Genomic DNA, 19,733 nt, shown 5'->3' on the forward strand with positions numbered 1-19,733 from the left:
CCCTGCTCATGCTCTCTCTAATAAATAAATAAAATCTTCAAAAAGGAAATTAAAATCCTACTTACAATAGTTTTAAAGAGAATGAAATATTTAGGACTAAATGTAACCAAAGGAGATGAATGACTTATACACTGAGAAACTATAAAACACCAGTAAAAGAAATTAAAATATATGCAAAAAATTTAAAGCCATCCCATGTTCATGGACTCAGAGAATTAATATTGGTAAAATATCCATACTAGCTAAAGCAACGGTACAGATTCAATGCAATCCCTATCAAAATCCCAATGGCATTCTTTTTTTAAAAAAGATTTTATTTATTGGGGTGCCTGGGTGGCTCAGGTCGACCCCAGGGTCCTGGGATCGAGCCCCACATCAGGCTCCCTGCTCAGCGGGAAGCCTGCTTCTCCCTCTCCCACTCCCCCTACTTGTGTTCCCTCTCTCGCTATGTCTCTGTCAAATAAATAAATAAAATCTTTTATTTATTTACTTGTCAGAGAAAGAGAAAGCACAAGCAGGGGGGAGCAGTAGGCAGAGGGAGAAGCAGGCTCTCCGCCAAGCAAGGAGCCCGATGTGGAACTCGATCCTAGGACCCTGGGGTCATGACCTGAGCCGAAGGCAGACACTTAACCGACTGAGCCACTCCCAATGCCATTCTTTACAGAAAGAAAAAAATCATGAAATTCATAGGGAACTACAAAAGACCCTGATTAGTTGAAACAATTTTGAGAAAGAACAACAAAGCTAGAGAAATCATACTTCATGATTTCAAAATATGTAACAAAGTCCCAGTAATCAAAACAGTATGGTACTTAAATAAAAACAGACACAAACCAATGGAACAGAATAGAGTTCAGAAATTACAAGGGTGCTAACAACACAAAACTGGGAAAGGAGAGTCTTTTCAATAAATGGTGCTAGAAAAACTGGGTACCCACATGCAAAAGAATGAAATGGGACCCCTACCTTATACCACTCACAAAAATTAACCTGAAATAGATTAAAGACTTAGATGTAAGATCTGAAATTGTAAAACTCCTAGAAGAAAACATAGGGAAAAGGCTTCTGGACATTGGCCTTGGCAATGATTTCTTGGATAGGACACCAAAAGCACAGACAACAAAAGCAAAAATAGCCAAGTGGGGTAACATCAAACTAAAAAGCTTCTATACAGGAAAAGAAAAAATCAACACAGTGAAAAGTCAGCCATACTGAACGAAAAAAAATATTTGCAAACTAAGCTAATAAAGGGTTAATATCCAAAATACATAAGGGATTCCTACAACTCAACAGCAAAAAACCCCAAATAACCCAATTAAGAAACAGGCAAGGGAACTGAAGAGATAATTTCTCCCAAGAAGACATAGAAATGGCTAGCAGATACATGAAAAGGTGCCCAACATCATTAATCATCAGGGAAATGCAAAACAAAACCACAATGAGATATCACCTTATATCTGTTAAGATTAATTTTATCAAAAAACAAACAATAAAAAGTGTTGGCAAGAATGAAGAGAAAAGGCAACCCTTGTACAACACTATAAGTGGGAATGTAAATTGGTGCCCTGCTATGGAAAACAGTATGGAGATTCCTCAAAAAAAATTAAAAATAGAACACCATATGATCCAGCAATTCCACTTCTGGGTTTACATCCAAAGGAACTGAAGTTAGGATCTTGAAGACCTATCTAAACTCACATGTTCGCTACAGCATTATTTACAATAGCCAAGACAGGGAAGCAACCTAAATATCCATCAACTGATGAATGGATCAAGAAAATGTGGTATATACATACAATGGAATATTATGCAGCCTTTAAAAAGAAGGAAATCCTGCCATTTATGAGAACATGGATAAACCTGAAGGAAATTATGCTAGGTGAAATAAGCCAAAGACGGAATACATGATACCACTTACATGTTGAATCTAAAATAATCAAACGCATAGAAGCTAACAGCAGAATGGTGGTTGCCAGGGGCTGGGGGGATGGGGACAAAGAAAGTCATTTTTAAAAAGCATAAGAGACAAAAGAAAAAAATTCATAAATTAAAAGTTCACCAAAATAAAAACTTTTGTCTTTCAAGAGATGAACAAAAAAATGAAAAGACAGCCCACAGAAAACATTTGTAAATCATAGATCTGATAAGTAACTTGAAACCAGAATACAGAAATGACTCTCAATGAGACAATAACAATAAGACAAATAACCTATTTTAAAAATGGGCAAAGGGTCTTGGGGTGGCTGGGTGGCTCAGTCGGTTAAGCGTCTGCCTTCAGCTCAGGTCACAATCCTGGAGTTCCGGGATCGAGCCCCACATCGGGCTCCCTGCTCAGCAGGGAGTCTGCTTCTCCCTCTGCCCCTCACCCTGCTCGTGTTCTCTCTCTCACTCTCTCTCAAATAAGTAAATCTTTTTAAAAAATAAATAAAAATAAAAATGGGCAAAGGGTCTGAACAGACGTTTCTCCAAAGAAAATACATAATGGGCAATGGGCAATAAGCACATAAAAAGATGCTGGACATAAACAGCTATCAGGGAAATGAAAACTGAAACCACAGTAAGTTACTACATCACACCCTCTAGGATGGCTAGAATAAAAAAAACAAAACAAAACAGAATAACAAGTCTTGGGGAAGATATGGGGAAAATGGAACCCTCACACACTTTTGGTAGTAATGTAAAATGGCAGAGCTACTTCGGAAACACACTATTGGTAGTAATGTAAAATGGCGCAGCTACTTTGGAAAAGTCTGGAAGTTCCTCCAATAGTTAAACATAGAGGTACCATATAATCCAGCATTCTCACGCCTAAGCATATACCCAAGAGAAAGGAAAACATGTTCACACAAAACCTTGTACACAAATCTTTATACAAGCATCATCCATAATAGCCAAAAAGTGGAAATAACCCCAAAGTCCCTCAACTGATGGATAAGCAAAATGAAGCACATCTGTACTAAAAAATATTATTTGGCAATAAAAACAAATGAAGTACTGATACATGCTATGCCATAGATGAACCTTGAAAACATTATGCTAAGTGAAAGAAGCCAGTCACAAAATAATATGTATCGTATGAGTTCATTTTTATGAATTTCCAAAATAAGTGACTCTGCACAGATTATAAAAAATAGATTAGTATGTGCCAGGATGGGGGCGGGGAATGGGGAGACAGGAGTAGCAGCTAAGGGTTATAAGGGTTTCTTTTTGGGATAATAATATTATAAAATATATTATGATGATGCACAGCTCTGTGAATATACTAAAAGTCACTAAACTGTATACTTCAAATGTGTGAATTGTATTGTATTTGAATTTTATCTTAATAAAGCTGTTTTAAAAAGACAAATTTTTAAAAAGTGCCCCTATCTTTTATAGGTATATAATGAAGCATTCACAGCAAAATTGTATAACATTTGGTATTTGCTTCAAAATTATTGGGTAGTAAAACGGGGTGGGAGTAGAGACTGAGCTGGGTGATGGGTATGTGGGGGTTTATTGTACTATTCTTTGTACTTGTGTATGTTTGAAATCTACAACATAAAAAAAAAAAATTTGTAAAAAAGACCTAACTCTATGGTAAGGAAAGCCAAAATCTATGGTAAGGTAAGCCAATATCTAGAAGATGAGAACCCAAATGGGTAAACCTAATTCTCAAAGTCACTCTTGGCTTTTACCAATTTGCCAGTCCAGAGGAATCAGCTGCAAAACTGAGCTGCACTTCCACAGCTTCAAAGGACTAAGGTAACTAAAGTCAAAGCACAGGGTTTGCCAAAAGTGGGAACTCTTATAAACCAACCCCCACTTTACACTGGAAACCCAAAAGGCTATACCTTCAAGGTAAGAGTTCACCAGAAGTAAATTAGCCTTCTCACAGGCTGGCAGTCTATCCACCTATGATCAAAGGAACCTTAGGCAAAGAACTTGGATTAGGGTAGTCCCAGACAAAGAGCACTCCTAGGTACCTGTAGAAAGCAAATGAAAGTTCTCTCTGTAGGAAGATCTCACTCTAATCTTCTGATTCCTTCTACAAATAATATTCCAGGTATCCAGCACATGGCCAAAGATAACCAGACACACAAAGAAATCAAGCAACATGAGGAAGCAGCAGCAGAAAAAAGAGGCAACAGATACACACAGAAACTTCTGATACTGGAATTATCAGACACAGATTACAAAACAATGCTTACTAAGTTTATTTATTTTTTAAAGATTTTTATTTATTTGACAGAGAGAGAGCACAATCAGGGGGAGCAGCAGCAGGAGAGGGAGAAGCAGGCTCCCCACAAAGCAGGGGGAGCCCGATGTGGAATTCGATCCCAGGACAACAGGATCATGACCCGAGCCGAAGGCAGACATTTAACTGACTGAGCCACCCAGATGCCCCAAACAATGCTTACTAAGTTTAAAGAAAGGAAACACTAGATGGGAAAAACAAGAAGCAATAAAAATGACTACCTACAGACAAAGAAGAGAAAAGAAGGAGACAAGGATGGAAGCAAGATTTCTATAGTTTAGAATTTGGAATCAGGTAAATGCTTTACATATTCTAGGAATGAAATTAAATTTTTAAAAGCAACCTCTAAAGCATGAAAAGAAACTGAAACCAATATATCAAAATATATATAAAATATAGTATATGCACTGTACAGTTTTAGTAGGATTTAGTCCAGAGGCAAAAAGAACTAAAATTATTTCAAATTTCATCCAGTAGTCTCATTATTAATAGTAATATAAATACTATTAATTTGAAACAAATTTTTATATATTATATGATAAGTCAGACAAGTTATAAAGGTGAGAAAAAGAAGAAAGAATATCAGAAAATCACTAAACTCTACAGCTCTGAAATCCCTCTATGTACTTAAAAACGTAATTTTATTCAGATACTGAAATCAATCAGTATGTTTTTGAAGGCCTACTTTTTTCACCATCTGGTCCCTGACTACATTTCAAGACCTCATCTCCTATCATGCTACTGGCTAGCCCAGTGGTTCTCAACCCTTGTTGTATATCAGAATAATTATATTAAAAAAGGAGATTCTGGATGTCACCCTAGAGTTACTAAATCAGAGTCTCAGGGTGGAAACAATCAAGGATGTCTACTTTGGAAAAGCACCCTGGGTACTTCTGTTAGGGTAGAACCCCTGCTCAAACCCTACAGTTCTACTTAAGGTCCTCAAACATGACAAGCTCTAAATAGGGGCCAGCAAACCATAGCCCATGGCTCGCATCCAACCCAATACCTGTTTCTGTAAATAAACTTTCATTAGCACACAACTCCGTTCATTTGTTTATCCACTGTCTACGGCTACTTTCACACTACACTGGCAAGGTTGAGTAGTCTCGACAGAGACAACATGGCCTACAAAGCCTAAAATACTTACCATCTAGCCTTCTAACAGAAAAAATCTACTGTTCCCTGCTCTATCTTTGCATTTTTGTTCAAATACTGCTCCTATCTTGACAAGATCATGCTCATAATTCAAAGCTCTGATTAGCATCACTTCTGTAAAGCCTAAATCGAGTAAGCACCCCTGTACATTTTTTCATTGTCCTCTGTACTTTCCCTGTATTACTCATCATTCTTTATTCTACAATGTCTATTTAACAACTGCCTCCCCAACTAGACTATAAGCTCTATGAGGACAACACCCAGATGTGTCTTGTTCACCACAGTGCCTGGTTCATTGCATGCACATATTAAGCAATTATTCAATGAATATCTCCCCCGTTCTGTACATTTCTTTTTCATTTTGTTTGATTCCTCAATGTTCCGATCTGTTAAGGGAATTCTGAATTAGATTCTATCAGTGTATTTGTAATCCCATCCTGTTGTGTCATCCACATGTTTGATATGCACACCATTTGAATTCCTCAAGTCACTGGTAAAGGAATGAAGTAACAAAGACCTAACACTATGGTAAAGGAATGAAAATGACAGGGCTGATGATAAAGTCCTGAGAAGACCACATTCCCTCCCTTCCAGCATATTGATATCCATTAAATCAGCAGTATTTGGTGAAGACTCCAACTCTAATTATAATATTATCTAGCCTACATTTTCCATCATGTCTAGAAGGATTTTATGAGAGCTTCCACTTCTCCACAGCCTTTTCTTACCTGGTACCATCTCTACCCAAGCAGAACTGAACTAATAATCACTCCCTCAGCTTTCTCATGACTGTACCTTTTCTCATTTCACCTCTCTGTATTACAGTAACATTTACAAGTCTGTCTGCCACAAGCCCAAGCAAGCTCTTGGGAGGGTAGAAACTTCCTTAAGAGCGGTGGGGGGTGGGAGGCATGGGGTGGCTGGGTGATAGACATTGGGGAGGGCATGTGCTATGGTGAGCACTGTGAATTGTCTAAGACTGTTGAATCACAGACCTGTACCTCTGAAACAAATAATACATTATATGTTAAAAAAAAGAAAATAGTAGGAAGGGAAAAATGAAGGCGGGGAATTGGAGGGGAAGACGAACCATGAGAGACTACGGACTCTGAGAAACAAACTGAGAGTTCTAGAGGGGAGGGGGATGGGAGGATGGGTTAGCCTGGTGATGGGTATTAAAGAGGGCACGTATTGAATGGAGCACTGGGTGTTATATGCAAACAATGAATCATGGAACACTACATCAAAAAAAAAACCAATGATGTACTATATGTTGGCTAATTGAACATAATAATAAAAAATAAATTAAATAAAAATTAAAAAAAAACTTACTTAAATTAACTTTGAATCTCCAGAACCTAGCAAAATGCCCAAAATCTAGCTGACACTTAAAAAGGAATGACTGAACACGTCTTACAATTCAGACACACTAAATTTACGGCATTTCCTATTTCTGTTATTATAATATTCCTATATAAAATCTAAAAATCCTTTAAATGCCCTTACCTGTAGCAGAAAGGAAACAGCATAATTCAATAGAGCAGGGTGATGAACTAAATTTAAACTGTTTTTATACTCTGCTATTCCAGTTTTTTCTAAGACTTCAGGGTCAATATATAATCCTTTCTGGAAAGGTTTGGATGTCCACAGGCAACCAACCATGGCTGTCAAATAGTGATTAAATTCTTGATAGGTCTTGCTGCTGAAATTGAACTCTGATTTTGTCTATTGGGAAAGAAAAAAAAAATTCTCATTATCACCTATTCTCCCTTTCCTTCTTACTCCCAGTAGATCATATATATCCAAAACTCAATTTTTAAACACTGATGATTTAACACAGAGTTTTACCATCCATACCTTTTGTACCAACTCATTTTTCTTGGCAGCAGTCAAATTGTTACGATACCTAAAAGGGAGAATAGAATGAAATTTTGAACATTAAATGCTTTTGAAATGTAAACATAAACAAAAGTATACATTTTAAATGTAAATATATGCAGATGTGCACATACACAAACACCCAGCTGTCTAGTTAAGGTTTTTATTACTCTGTGCTACACTCTTCTCAAAGAATAAAAATAGAGGCTCAAACATTAAGTTATACATTTAAGATATGCACTTGACAGTATGTAAATTATGCCTGAATAAAAAATAAAAAACAATGAAATGCTCTTAATGTTGCATTATAAGAAAATTAATAGAGGTTCGAGAGCAGAAACTGATGGGGCACCTGGGTGGCTCAGTAGGTTAAGCAACTGACTTCAGCTCAAGTCATGATCTTAGGGTCCTAGAACTGAGCCCCGCGTTGGGCTCCCCACTCAAAGGGGAGTCTGCTTCTCCCTCTCCCTCTGTCCCTCCCCTCCCCCTGCTCGTGCTTTCTGTCTCTCTCTCTCAAATAAATAAAATCTTTTAAAAAAAAAGAGCAGTCACTGATTTAAAACATGTTTTCTTAATGTAGAAAAAAGGTACAGTAGAAAGAATAAAGGAGAAACTTAAAAATGTTTTTTTCTTGGGACGCCTGGGTGGCTCAGTCGGTTAAGCATCTGCCTTCGGCTCAGGTCATGATCCCAGGGTCCTGGGATCGAGTCCCGCATCGGGCTCCCTGCTTGTCAGAGAGCCTGCTTCTCCCTCTACCTGCTCTGCCTGCCGCTACCCCTGCTTGTGCTCTCTCTCTCTGACAAAAAAATAAATAAAATCTTTAAATGTTTTTTCTTGCCTGGGAACTATTAATTAGTTTACAAACATTCTAACCTTGGCATAATCCTACAAGTTTTGCCAAAAGGGTCTATAACACTTGTGGACTAAAAAGAGTAATTTCAGCCTATAAATGAAAAACTAGAGGGGATCAGAAATAATACTTAGTTTCATATAATTGACAATAGCTCCCCTAATCTCCCAGAAAATGTTCTTTTTATCAGAGAAGTTATGTAGACCCAAATCAGTTGTCAGCAAATGACTAATTTTTCTTTAAGATACAGCAATGAGAATGAACAATGCTGAGTGCATCAGTACCACTGCACAAGATTCTTTAACTATGAATATTTTTTAATTTTTAAAAATGAGTGTAGCTGATATACAATGTTACATTAGTTTCAAGTGTACAGCACAGTGATTTGACAGTCTATACATTATACTATGCTCACCACTCACTGTGGCTATCATCTGTTACCATACAATGCTATTACAATATCACTGACTATATTCCCTATGCTGTGCCTTTTATTCCCATTAACTATGAATTTTTAAAATCCATATCCCCCACAGTGATATCTCAAAAACACAGTTAAAATAGCCCCATATTGGAAGGTCATTACCAAAAGAAAGACATGTTTCTTATTTCCATAGGTTCTGGCAGAAAATGGAAATAGTTCCTTATTGTATTTAATATTTTATTATATTATATACAATAAGTTTATTATAGTGTATTTATAAATTATAATTTACTGTACAGTTGAAAAACAAAGATAGAAGTATGATGTGTTCATTTATAAAATACAAATGCTTTGTACCTGTGCATGATATAACATAGCTGGTTCAGGATACTGGAATCTAGGCTGAGAAGAGCAGAATAGAAGATCCCCAGAGGAAACAACACCACTAATGGAAGGTTGTAATTTATATATATGTCACACACCTTTTGGGAAGAATGATAACATCAGTATATAGATTATTCCCCAGATGCCCTCAACCAAGTTCACACAAAGAATTAGCAATAGAGAATAAGCAATAACAGAACATAAAATTTGGGCCTGCCTAATTCATAAATAGAATAGGTAGCCACAAGCCTGCTTAAAAATGTACCTCACTAAACATCACACTTGCCATAGAGGATTATTTCTACAAGGTCATTACTAAAATATTCTATTTTTTTCTGGGAAGAGATCTTCAAGTTGGGAAGAAAGGGGAAGGGAGCACTTCTTTCACCTTAAGTCCCATTAATATTGATTTATCATATTAGTTAGCTGTCAACCTGGAAAACAAAGGAGCATGTTTCTGCGTAAATATATAACACAAGACAAGTAGTGCAGGGAGGAAGCCAGGAAAACTGAGATTAGTGGGTACTTCTAGGATAATAGTTCTGTCCACATCAAATAGTTTATAAAACAATCAAAGAGGGCGCCTGAGTGGCTCAGTTGGTTAAGCGACTGCCTTCGGCTCAGGTCATGATCCTGGAGTCCCTGGATCGAGTCCCGCGTCGGGCTCCCTGCTCAGCAAGGAGCTTGCTTCTCCCTCTGACCCTCCCCTCTCTCATGTGCTCTCTCGCTCTCATTCTCTCTGTCTCAAATAAATAAATAAAATCTTTAAAAAAAAAAAATCAAAGAAGACCAGAATTATAGGTACTATGAGAAATAAGGTGGTTGAAAGGTGGAAGTGGAGAGCTGAAGAAACAACAGGGTGTTTTTTTTGTTTTTTTTGCCAGGGGTCTGGGATGTACAATGAATGAGCAAAAAGTGATGCTAGAGACAGACTCTGTCTAGGGTCAGCATTCTTCCAAGGAATGTCCACTGAAGCAGTTCCTGAACCTTCACAAAATGCACTTGTTTATCCACTTTATGAAAGTCAGTTATTCAGGTGAGAATATGATCATTAACTTCAAAATAAGTAGCTTATTTTAACTATGCTAATAAGGTCAAAACCCAACTAAGAGTTGTACATAAAATTTAAATAATAGAGCAGTAAAGCAGATAGCCATCACAAAAATCTAAATAGAAAAAAATGGGATGTGTACTACCTTCTCATAGAAATCCAAAATAAAGTGCAGTAAGAAAGTACTGTTGTTTTCCAAGCGCATTGCAGTAGTGGACAGCCGCCCCACGTACTGAATCAGTTCAGACACAGAGTTCATGGATCCACCTAAAGTTGTCTCTCTGCAATAAGAAATCGTGACATTCGGATACACATTAGCAAACGTTTTCACAATTTCCAAGCTAGAGGTAAATAATACATAGCAAAAAGTTGCTGAGGATTTCAGAAAACGATCAGTGCTCCAATGTATAATTGACTTTTTTTTAAACCACAGTGATTAACCATAAAACTACACAGTCTCCAGAGAATCATTAAGATCAATTCACAGAACATCCTCAGCAACCACTCTACTAAATACCAGAGAAATAAAGGATTATGCTCCAGAAAGACTTTAGATAATATTACCAATGTCCAGGAACCACAGCATTTAGCAAATTAGTTTCTGAGTATACAAATCAAGACCCAGTTTTACCTGAATTCCTGAGCTGAAATGCTATTAAAAATATTTTCACTTTAACTGAAATTCAATTCAATCCTAACACTAAATTAGAAAAATTTTTGGCATCTTTCTATCTTCCACTAAAAACCAAATGTGGATATTTCATATTCTTCCCAAATCAATGAACTGTGTCTCTTTAAATCACACATGGGTATAACTGGTTCAATTCATCCATCTACTCACCCCTGTCCTTCAATCCACTGTTGAGTGGATTAGGAAAAGACCTAGAAATGTGATTTCATAGCTTTACCCTCTGATCTAGGTAGCCAACAGTGGTTATGCACAAGAAATAAAGAACAGCATATATAGTCTTAGAGCCAGAGAAATGATGACTCTACCACGACCCACCACCGTGATGGCTCAGTGCCAGAGTGAGCAGGGAAAGATTAGGAGACCATTCACATAGGTGGGCATCCATATAGTCAGCTGGCCATTTGCAAACTATGTATTAACTATGATTTTTGGCAGCACCAGGCAAATGTGTCTGAAATAATTTGAACAGTGATGACGGCTCAGAACAGCATCCTCTGAAGTCTTTCTCCACAGGACACCAGAGGCATTTTGGATGAAACAATTCCCTATTCAGGATTGCCTCCTACTCCCCACCCACAGTAATACGTTTACCATCCTTGGCTCCCACCTACTAAATAATGGTAGCACACTCTTCCCATTCACTGCACCAACCAAAAATGCCCAATGAAGAACCACTTCTGAGAATGGTTTCCTACCCTTCTCTCCTTGTGATCTACAACTACAATTTAGTCCCTCTTTGACAGTCATGTGGCATATGGTCATGAGAGGGACATGGCGTTACATCCGTATCTCCAAAATAAAAGGAGTTACTGAGAACCTAAGAACTGTATTATAGATAGCAGCTCTTTCTGCCCCCTGGTCCTGTCCCCGTGCTGTAATAAAACCACCATTTTGCACCCAAAAAAACCCCTGTATTAAAAAATGCCAAATGATATTATGACATTAAAGTTATCTACATTTATGTCCATTTGCTTAAGAATTTTAGAAAACAAAGTTTTTATTTTTTTAAAGATTTTTAAAAAATTTTATTTGAGAGAGCAAGAGCAAGCAAGAGAGTGAGAGAGTGAGAGAGAGAAAGAGAGAGAGAGAGAGCACAAGTGGGGTGAGGGGCAGAGGGAGAAGCAGAGTCCCCGCCAAGCAGGGAGACCAATGCGTGACTCAATCCTGGGACTCCTGGATCATGACCCGAGCCGAAGGCAGATGCTCAACAGACTGAACCACCCAGACACCCAACAAAGCTCCTTTTAAAATGCCCTCCCATGATGTTATGAGCACTGGGTACTATATAAGGCTGATGAATCACTGAACTCTACCTCTGAAACTAATTAACATACATGTTAATTAATTGAATTTAAATAAAAATAAATAAATGCCCTCCCAAAATTTAGGACACTAATTTAAAAAGGCTCCTAGGATTTTTGGAAATACAGAAATTGTAAAGCTCCTATATCAGGGTGCCTTAAGACTTACATTGCAAATTGCCCGAAGATTATAAACTCAAACATACTATCCTTAATAGAATTGGGATGTTTGAAGAGGCTAAACATTTAATTTATGATCGTGGTTCTCAAACTTTAGCTAGCACCAAAATCATGAGAGCTTTTGTTAAAACATAGATTACCAGAATTTACTTCAGTAGGTCTAGGTTAAGGCCTGCGACTTTGCATCTCTAACAAGTTCCCAGTGATGCTGATGCTACTGGTCCAGGGACCTGACTTTGAGAAGCACAGCCTTACAAGATGCTTTCACTACTCATAATGCTCCATTTCCTTCTAAAAGTAACCAGACATACATGATCTATGGACACACTGCAATAATGAATATGAAGAACTAAAAACAATTTCCAGGCAACTCCCAAAAAGCTTCTATTCACCATGCTCCTCTCAAAGTAAGAGATCACTAAAAGGATAACACATAGAAAAGTAGGAGCTAATCTAACCAAGCTAACCACTAACTACGTGCAACTGAAGCTAAGGGATCCTTATACTTATAAAGTAAGACTATGACTGATAATATAGGGAATTTGAATGCTGATTAGATATTTAAAGATATTAAGAACTATTGGTTCTTTATAAGACAGACACAGAAAGACAAATACTATATGTCACTTATATGTGGAAAAACAAAACAAGTGAATAAAGAAACAAAAAACCAGAAACAGACTCATAAATACAGAGAACAAACTGATGGCTGCCAGAAGAGATGGAGGTGGGGGTGGGGGCAAAACAGGTGAAGGGGATTAGGGATTAGGAGGTATAATAACTTCCAGTTATAGAATAAGTCACAGGGTTGAAAAGTACAGCATAGGGAATATAGTCAATAATACAGCAGTAACTTTGGTGATAAATGGTAACCACATTTATCATGGTTAGTACTGTGCAATATACAGAATTGTCAAATCACTATGTTGTACACTAATAAAATATTGCACATCAACTGTATTTCAATTAAAAATGTTTTTAGGGCACCTGGTTAGCTCAATTGGTTAAGTGTCTGCCTTCAGCTCAGTTGTGATCCTAGGGTCCTGGGATCAAGTCCCGCACTGGGCTCCCTGCTCGGCAGGGAGTCTGCTTCTCCCTCTCCCTCTGGTCTTTCCCCTGCTCGTGCTCTCGCTCATCTCTCTCTCTCAAATAAATAAATAAAATCTTAAAAAAAAAAAAAAGTTTTTAAATGGTGATAAAATGAAGCTATTAATTCATTTGGTGTTATACTGGTTATACAGCTGAAATGATGTCTGGGTTTTGCTTTTTGCTTAAGAAAATCTAGAGGGCGCCTGGGTGGCTCAGTTGTTAAGCAACTGCCTTCGGCTCAGGTCATGGTCCCAGGGTCCTGGGATCGAGTCCCATATCGGGCTCTCTGCTCTGCGGGAAGCCTGCTTCTCCCTCTCCCACTCCTCCTGCTTGTGTTCCCTCTCTCGCTGTGTCTCTCTCTGTCAAATAAATAAATAAAATCTTTAAAAAAATAAATAAATAAAATCTAGAACAAAGGAAGAAGAAAGTGAGGAGTGTTAGAGATTAAAAAAAATTAGGGGCACCTGGGTGGCTCAAGTTAAACATCTGACTTCAGCTCAGGTCATAATCTCGGGGTCCGGGATCATGCCCCGAGTCAGGCTCCCTGCTCCCTCTCCCTCTGGCTGTCCCCCAGCTTGTGCGTGTGCATGCTCTCTCTCTCTCTCAAATAAATAAATAAATAAAATCTTAAAAAAAAATTAATTATGACCTGGTAACTGCTAAAGTTAGATGATGCATATATAGGGGCAACATTGTACCATTTTCTATACTTTTTTTTTAAAGATTTTATTTGGGGTGCCTGGGTGGCTCAGTCGGTTAAGTGTCTGCCTTCAGCTCAGGTCATGATCCCAGGGTCCTGGGGATTGAGTCCCGCATTGGGCTCCCTGCTGGGCGGGAAGTCTGCTTCTCCCTCTTTCCACCCACCTCTCCCCCCTCCCCGCTCGCTCTCTCTCGCAAAAATAAATATAATCTTTAAAAAAATAAAATATTTATTTATTTTAGAAAGAGAGCATGAGCAGGGGCAGGGGCAGAGAGAGAGAGAATCCCCCTATTTTCTGTACTTTTGATTATATTTGCAATTTTCTACAACAGAACATTTTTAAAAATTAATGTTAAAGAATAATGTGGCTGATAATATAGGAGAAACAAAAGATTTTAGTAGAAAGAGTCAAAGCACACCTTTAATAATAATCAACATAATGGAAATCTGGGGCTCTTTCTTTATTCCAAAGTGAAAATAATGTATATAGTCAATTAACTGACTGATTAATGTATATAATCAAAAGACACCAAAGAAACAAAAAAAACCCCACAAAACTGTACAGCAAAGTTACAGATTTTCCTAGCCATTATCAGACTGACTTTACATTTAAGTAAGAACATGTTTTATAAAGTGAGCTAAACTGAACGGAAGCCAAAGATGTAAGTTCTAATGTCACCTCTCCAATGTTTTGCTACAGTAACTCTTGCAAGTCACTTAGAGGCTTAGGGTTTGCTGATTTACAGAACTGAACTTGAAGAACTACCCTTCCTCACAGGATTGTAGGGAGAAATGAAAAGTAACAAAAAAATTTTTAGAAAACTATGACTAAGTATTTACAATAAGGTCTCATGCCACACTATTAAATTCTATATGCAAACATTTTTGTACAGATCATCTCTTGTGGAGTGTTGTATGAGAACTCACAGAGGACTGTTCATCACAGGTTTCATGTGGATGTCTGCAGAAAGCCACAACAGCCAATTCTGCAGTAGTTCTTTCAGACTCTGGAGAACACTACACTGAGAAGGCAAAACAAAACAAAAATCATTCATAAAATCATTCAGACACACTTTAGTGTTGAGAACTAACAAATTAAACCAGAGGCTTAGAGGTGGAAGGGACCGTGGAGATGACTGCATCCAGCTCTTGGGTTCTGCATCAGAGCCCAATAGCTGCTACTCCAGCCTGATCAGTCTCCAAGAGACAGATGAATGTGAGTACAAGTTTATTTTGCCATTTTCTCTACAAGACTGCCCCCAGCTTATCAGCCCAGGAACAGACTCTCGTTTCTCTAAATTACATTCATTTATAACATATATTACATCTCCAAATACAGTATCACCCACTCCTTCCTGTCTCCCCTCAGAGATCCTTTGAAGTTGCTATGGAAATGAGTTGCCTATCCTTTTCACCTTGTGTCACAACTATAATTTACTCCCTTTTTGACAGTCATAAAATTTATCTCACCTTCTGTAACTGGAAAACAAACAATTCTAGTCTTTCCTTTCTCAGGCTTTGCCTTGATTTCTCAGGGCCTCATTTACATACAAATACAGTCTTGACGGAGATGTGCCCAGAGCATTCATGAGGATAAATCTATAAATTTGAAAGCTCTCCATATCATCCCAAAACCTAATATAGGAAACCTTTATTACATATCCTTAACAAATAATGGCCTAGATACTATTTGAGTATCTCCAGTGATAGGATGCTCACTTCATAGAACAGTTCAATTAATATTTTTTAAAGAAACTGACACCTTGAATTCAGGTTATAAATATGTTCAAGTTGAAAGTGACCTTGGAATCACCTAAAACAATGTTCTATTTTAGTGTCAGTCAAGGATTTGAACATTTGAAAAGGTAGTCAGTATTACTGTCATATTCAGAAAACTTAAATCCTTTTATTTCCCACTCACCTATTCTAATCCACCCAGTCACCACATTAAAGTAATGAGACTTTTGTTTATGAGAGGAATGTGGGTTAAAAAAAAATGTTGAGAAGCACAGATCTACCCTACATATGAAACTTCTCTACATAAATATCCCCAGTAGATATAGCCATTAAGCCTATGCCTAACCTACTCTAACACCAAGAAATATACTAGGGAAATATACTATGTCCCAAGGTCATTTATTTCATTTTTAGTTTGCTCTACCTGTAAAAAGATACTGCCCTATATCTAATCTTGCCTCCTAAAGTCAGACAGGCTTCTGCTCTTTCCCTGGGACAATCCATCAATTACTTGAAGGGACCCACAAAATCTTAGTCCTCCAGGCAAAATATCCCTGCTTCCTTTACTATACCAAGCTAGAAATCGTAAAGTCATCTAGTGTCCTTCATGCATTACTTCATCACCAAATCCTATCATTTTTTTTTCCAAAATGTCCAACTTTTCCATCTCCTTCCAATCCCACTGTAACTACCTTAGCCCAGGCCTTCACATCTCTGAGATTACTTTATCCTCCTAGTCAGTCTTCTTTACTCTAGTCTCATCTCCCAAACCCCAATTCTTTCTCCATGGCTGCCAGACCCTTGTTATTTAAGTACTCTATCCATTATATCTATCTGCCCTCAAAGAACTGTGTATGGCAAAGGAATAACAACATGTAACAAGGTCATAAAAAATGGTCAAACTCCTTCCTTTCATCCAGTAACTTTATTCCTGGAAATGTATGCTGACAGAATAAAGAAATCTGTACTATGAAGATGATCGATATAGTTATCTATTCCTACAAAGAAACAAATTAGAAATAATAATAGAAAAAAAATTAATTCTGGTATAACATCTACGGACTATGACTAGATATCTGACTATATTTGACGAATTTTGTATTCTGGTTTTTAAATTTATGTCCACTGTTTTTGTAATTATACAGGAGACATAAATCAATGTGGAAAGAAATTAGAAAATTAACACGCCACAATGAAAATAGCATTGTTACAGATTTGTGGAATTTTCTCAGTTCAAAATTCTTCAGTGAAAAAAGTTGTTTGCTGATAGACATAACTGGCTAAGCACAAACAAAAGCACTGAAAATGTGAAAATATTTTAATAGACTTTTAAAAATACTATTTATTATATTAAACTGGATAATCAAGCTATACAATACCTAAAGTAATAATAATTTATTTAAAAACTCATAAACTATACTCTGGTTTCTCTTCAGATCATATAATCTTTTGCCTTTTAAAAGCTTCATAAACTGGGGTACCTGGGTGGCTCATTCAGTTGAGCATCTGACTCTTGATTTCGGCTCAGGTCATGATCTCAGGGTCATGAGATAGAGCCCCACATTGGGCTCTGTACACAGCGTAGAGTGTGCTTAAGATTCTCTCTCTCCCTCTTCCTCTGCTCCCCCCCAACATAAATTTAATACAATAATAATAATAATAAAAGCCTCATTAACTGAATCTTTAGCTAATTCTACTACATGTCACATTGCTGTCATCCTTAGCCACCTCTCAAAATGAAACACCCTTTGGTCACTTATCCTTTCTTATACTATATTTTCTGTGCTTGTTTCCCCCTTTCATCAATCTCATCTTTCCCAAATCTTTCAATTAGAGTTTCCAGAACTTCTACTCCATGGTAATCTAAACCTATACCTTCAATATTCTTCAGAGTATGCTTTCTGTCTTATTATAGTCAGATCCTGGCTTTCCCTCACCACCCAAGGACAATGTTTCCTCTGAATACATTTCCATATCCCACTTCAACATCTGGAGGTAAGCACTGCCCTTGCTTCCCACTGCATACATGAATATAAGTCTCTTCTTTGAGACAGTAAATATAAAATCAAAATGACTCTCCCTTTAAGAAAAAAGAAATCTGGTTCTACCCCCACATTTCACTGAAACTGCTCACAAAAGTAGCACGAAACTTCTGTATTATCAATTTCAAAAGAAACTCTTTGGTCCTTATCTTTCTGGATCTTCCTGGGATATATGGCAACATTATTCCTTCACTACTTCTTGATATCCTGTATTCCCTTTGTTTCTTTGGCACTGTTGTTCTTCTGGTTCTTTTCATACCTCTTGAGAAGGTTCTTTCACAGACTCATATTTTTATTTTATTTTATTTTTTGAGATTGTATTTGAGTTATTTTTTTATTATGTTGTTAGTCACCATACAGTACTTCATTAGTTTTTGATGCAGTGTTCCATGATTCATTGTTTGCATATAACACCCAGTGCTCCTCGTAATACATGCCCTCCTTAATACCCATCACTGGGCTAACCCATCCCCCCATCACCCTCCCCTCTGAAACCCTCAGTTTGTTTCCCGGAGTCCATAGTCTCTCATGGTTCATCTCCCCCTCTGATTTCCCCCCCTTCATTTTACCCTATGACCCAGCAATTGCACTACTGGGTATTTACCCCAAAGATACAGATGTAGTGAAAAGAAGGGCCCTACGCACCCCAACGTTCATAGCAGCAATGTCCATAATAGCCAAACTGTGGAAGGAGCCGAGATGCCCTTCAACAGACGAACAGATAAAGAAGATGTGGTCCATATATACAATGGATTATTACCCAGCCATCAGAAAGGATGAATACCCACCATTTGCATCGACATGGATGGAACTGGAGGGGATTATGCTAAGTGAAATAAGTCAAACAGAGAATGTCAATTATCATATGGTTTCACTTATATGTGGAACATAAGGAATAGCATGGAGGACATTAGGAAAAGGAAGGGAAAACAGACTCACCTTTTTAGCTAAGAATACTGAGTATTCCCGAGTTCTGTCCTTGGCCCACCAACTGTTTCCTTTCCTGTATCCCTTTTTCTCTGCAGACTCCCATTCTCAAATATAAATATATGTATGTGTGTATAAATGTATGCATACTTATTAGGTTAGACCATATGAAATTGCCATTGATCAAACATCTTTGACCTATGAAAATGGCAATTTCGTATGGTTCAACCTAGTATTTATAGATAAACAGCTCTCTAGATTGGTGGAATAAGAGAAAAGATAAAAAATAACCCAATTATAAGATAGGAAGAAAATCACAAAAGGCTGCAAAATGAAGTCCCTAAAAATGCATTAGCTGGGAGAAGTGGTATGTACTGTCACGTGAATGATGATATTGGTCAGGTAGTAAGTACAAATAATATAAATAAACCTCAAATCCAAGTTATTGTGACAGGTAATTAATAAAGTGCCATTTGAATATGACAAACACTAACCAGGACAAAACATTTTCCTGTAAACGTGGCCAACAGTAAGTGATTTAAGGGGAAAACAATGTTACAAAACACTGCTTTTATCGTCATTCTTCTGGAATAGGAATAACCATTCTATACAAAGTGGTTCTCAAACTCACTTGGGTAAAACTCTTGGAAACCACAGTGGTCTTTTTGGGGAATACCCCAAAATAGTAACACATTTTAATTTTATCATATAAGGTTGGAACAATTTTATTAGCAGAAAATGAGTATGTTCTAAATATACAATATGAATGTCAAAGGGGTTTTGTTTGCTTTGGCCATTATTGTATTCCCAGTGTTAAGAAGGGCATCTAGTACATGGTAGGTTCTCAATAAATATTTGTAAAATAAGTCTATCTATAAAAATATCAACCACAACAATCTAAGTATGGTTAAACATTTCCCACTTTGTTTTTATTAACACTAATTTGCCACCTGTTCATTCACTTTGTCATCTGCTACAAGTGGAACAGTTCAGGAAAATTGTATGCAACAAAATCTTTAAAACAGAATATTCTATGCATTAACTTTGATCTGAGTAATGCAGCACCTCAAGTCCAGGTCCAAGG

At 37.3% G+C, this 19,733-nt stretch overlaps 1 protein-coding gene across 3 annotated transcripts in view; it reads right to left on the reverse strand.

The window, feature by feature from the left end:
- The window catches only part of CENPI (centromere protein I), a 64,459-nt gene that overhangs the window by 16,534 nt on the left and 28,192 nt on the right, over positions 1 to 19,733 (reverse strand). For all 3 annotated transcript variants that reach the window (XM_081808530.1, XM_081808528.1, XM_081808529.1), the window contains exons 15-19: positions 14,871 to 14,965; positions 10,128 to 10,263; positions 8,905 to 9,029; positions 7,253 to 7,301; positions 6,902 to 7,120 (exon numbers count right to left, since the gene is read on the reverse strand). In XM_081808530.1, coding sequence (XP_081664656.1) covers positions 6,902 to 7,120; positions 7,253 to 7,301; positions 8,905 to 9,029; positions 10,128 to 10,263; positions 14,871 to 14,965 — 624 coding nt within the window. The remainder of the gene's footprint in view (positions 1 to 6,901; positions 7,121 to 7,252; positions 7,302 to 8,904; positions 9,030 to 10,127; positions 10,264 to 14,870; positions 14,966 to 19,733) is intronic.

The sequence above is a fragment of the Leptonychotes weddellii genome, chromosome X (genome assembly GCF_054177405.1).
Source record: "Leptonychotes weddellii isolate Sample4059 chromosome X, ASM5417740v2, whole genome shotgun sequence".
NCBI lineage: Eukaryota > Metazoa > Chordata > Mammalia > Carnivora > Phocidae > Leptonychotes > Leptonychotes weddellii.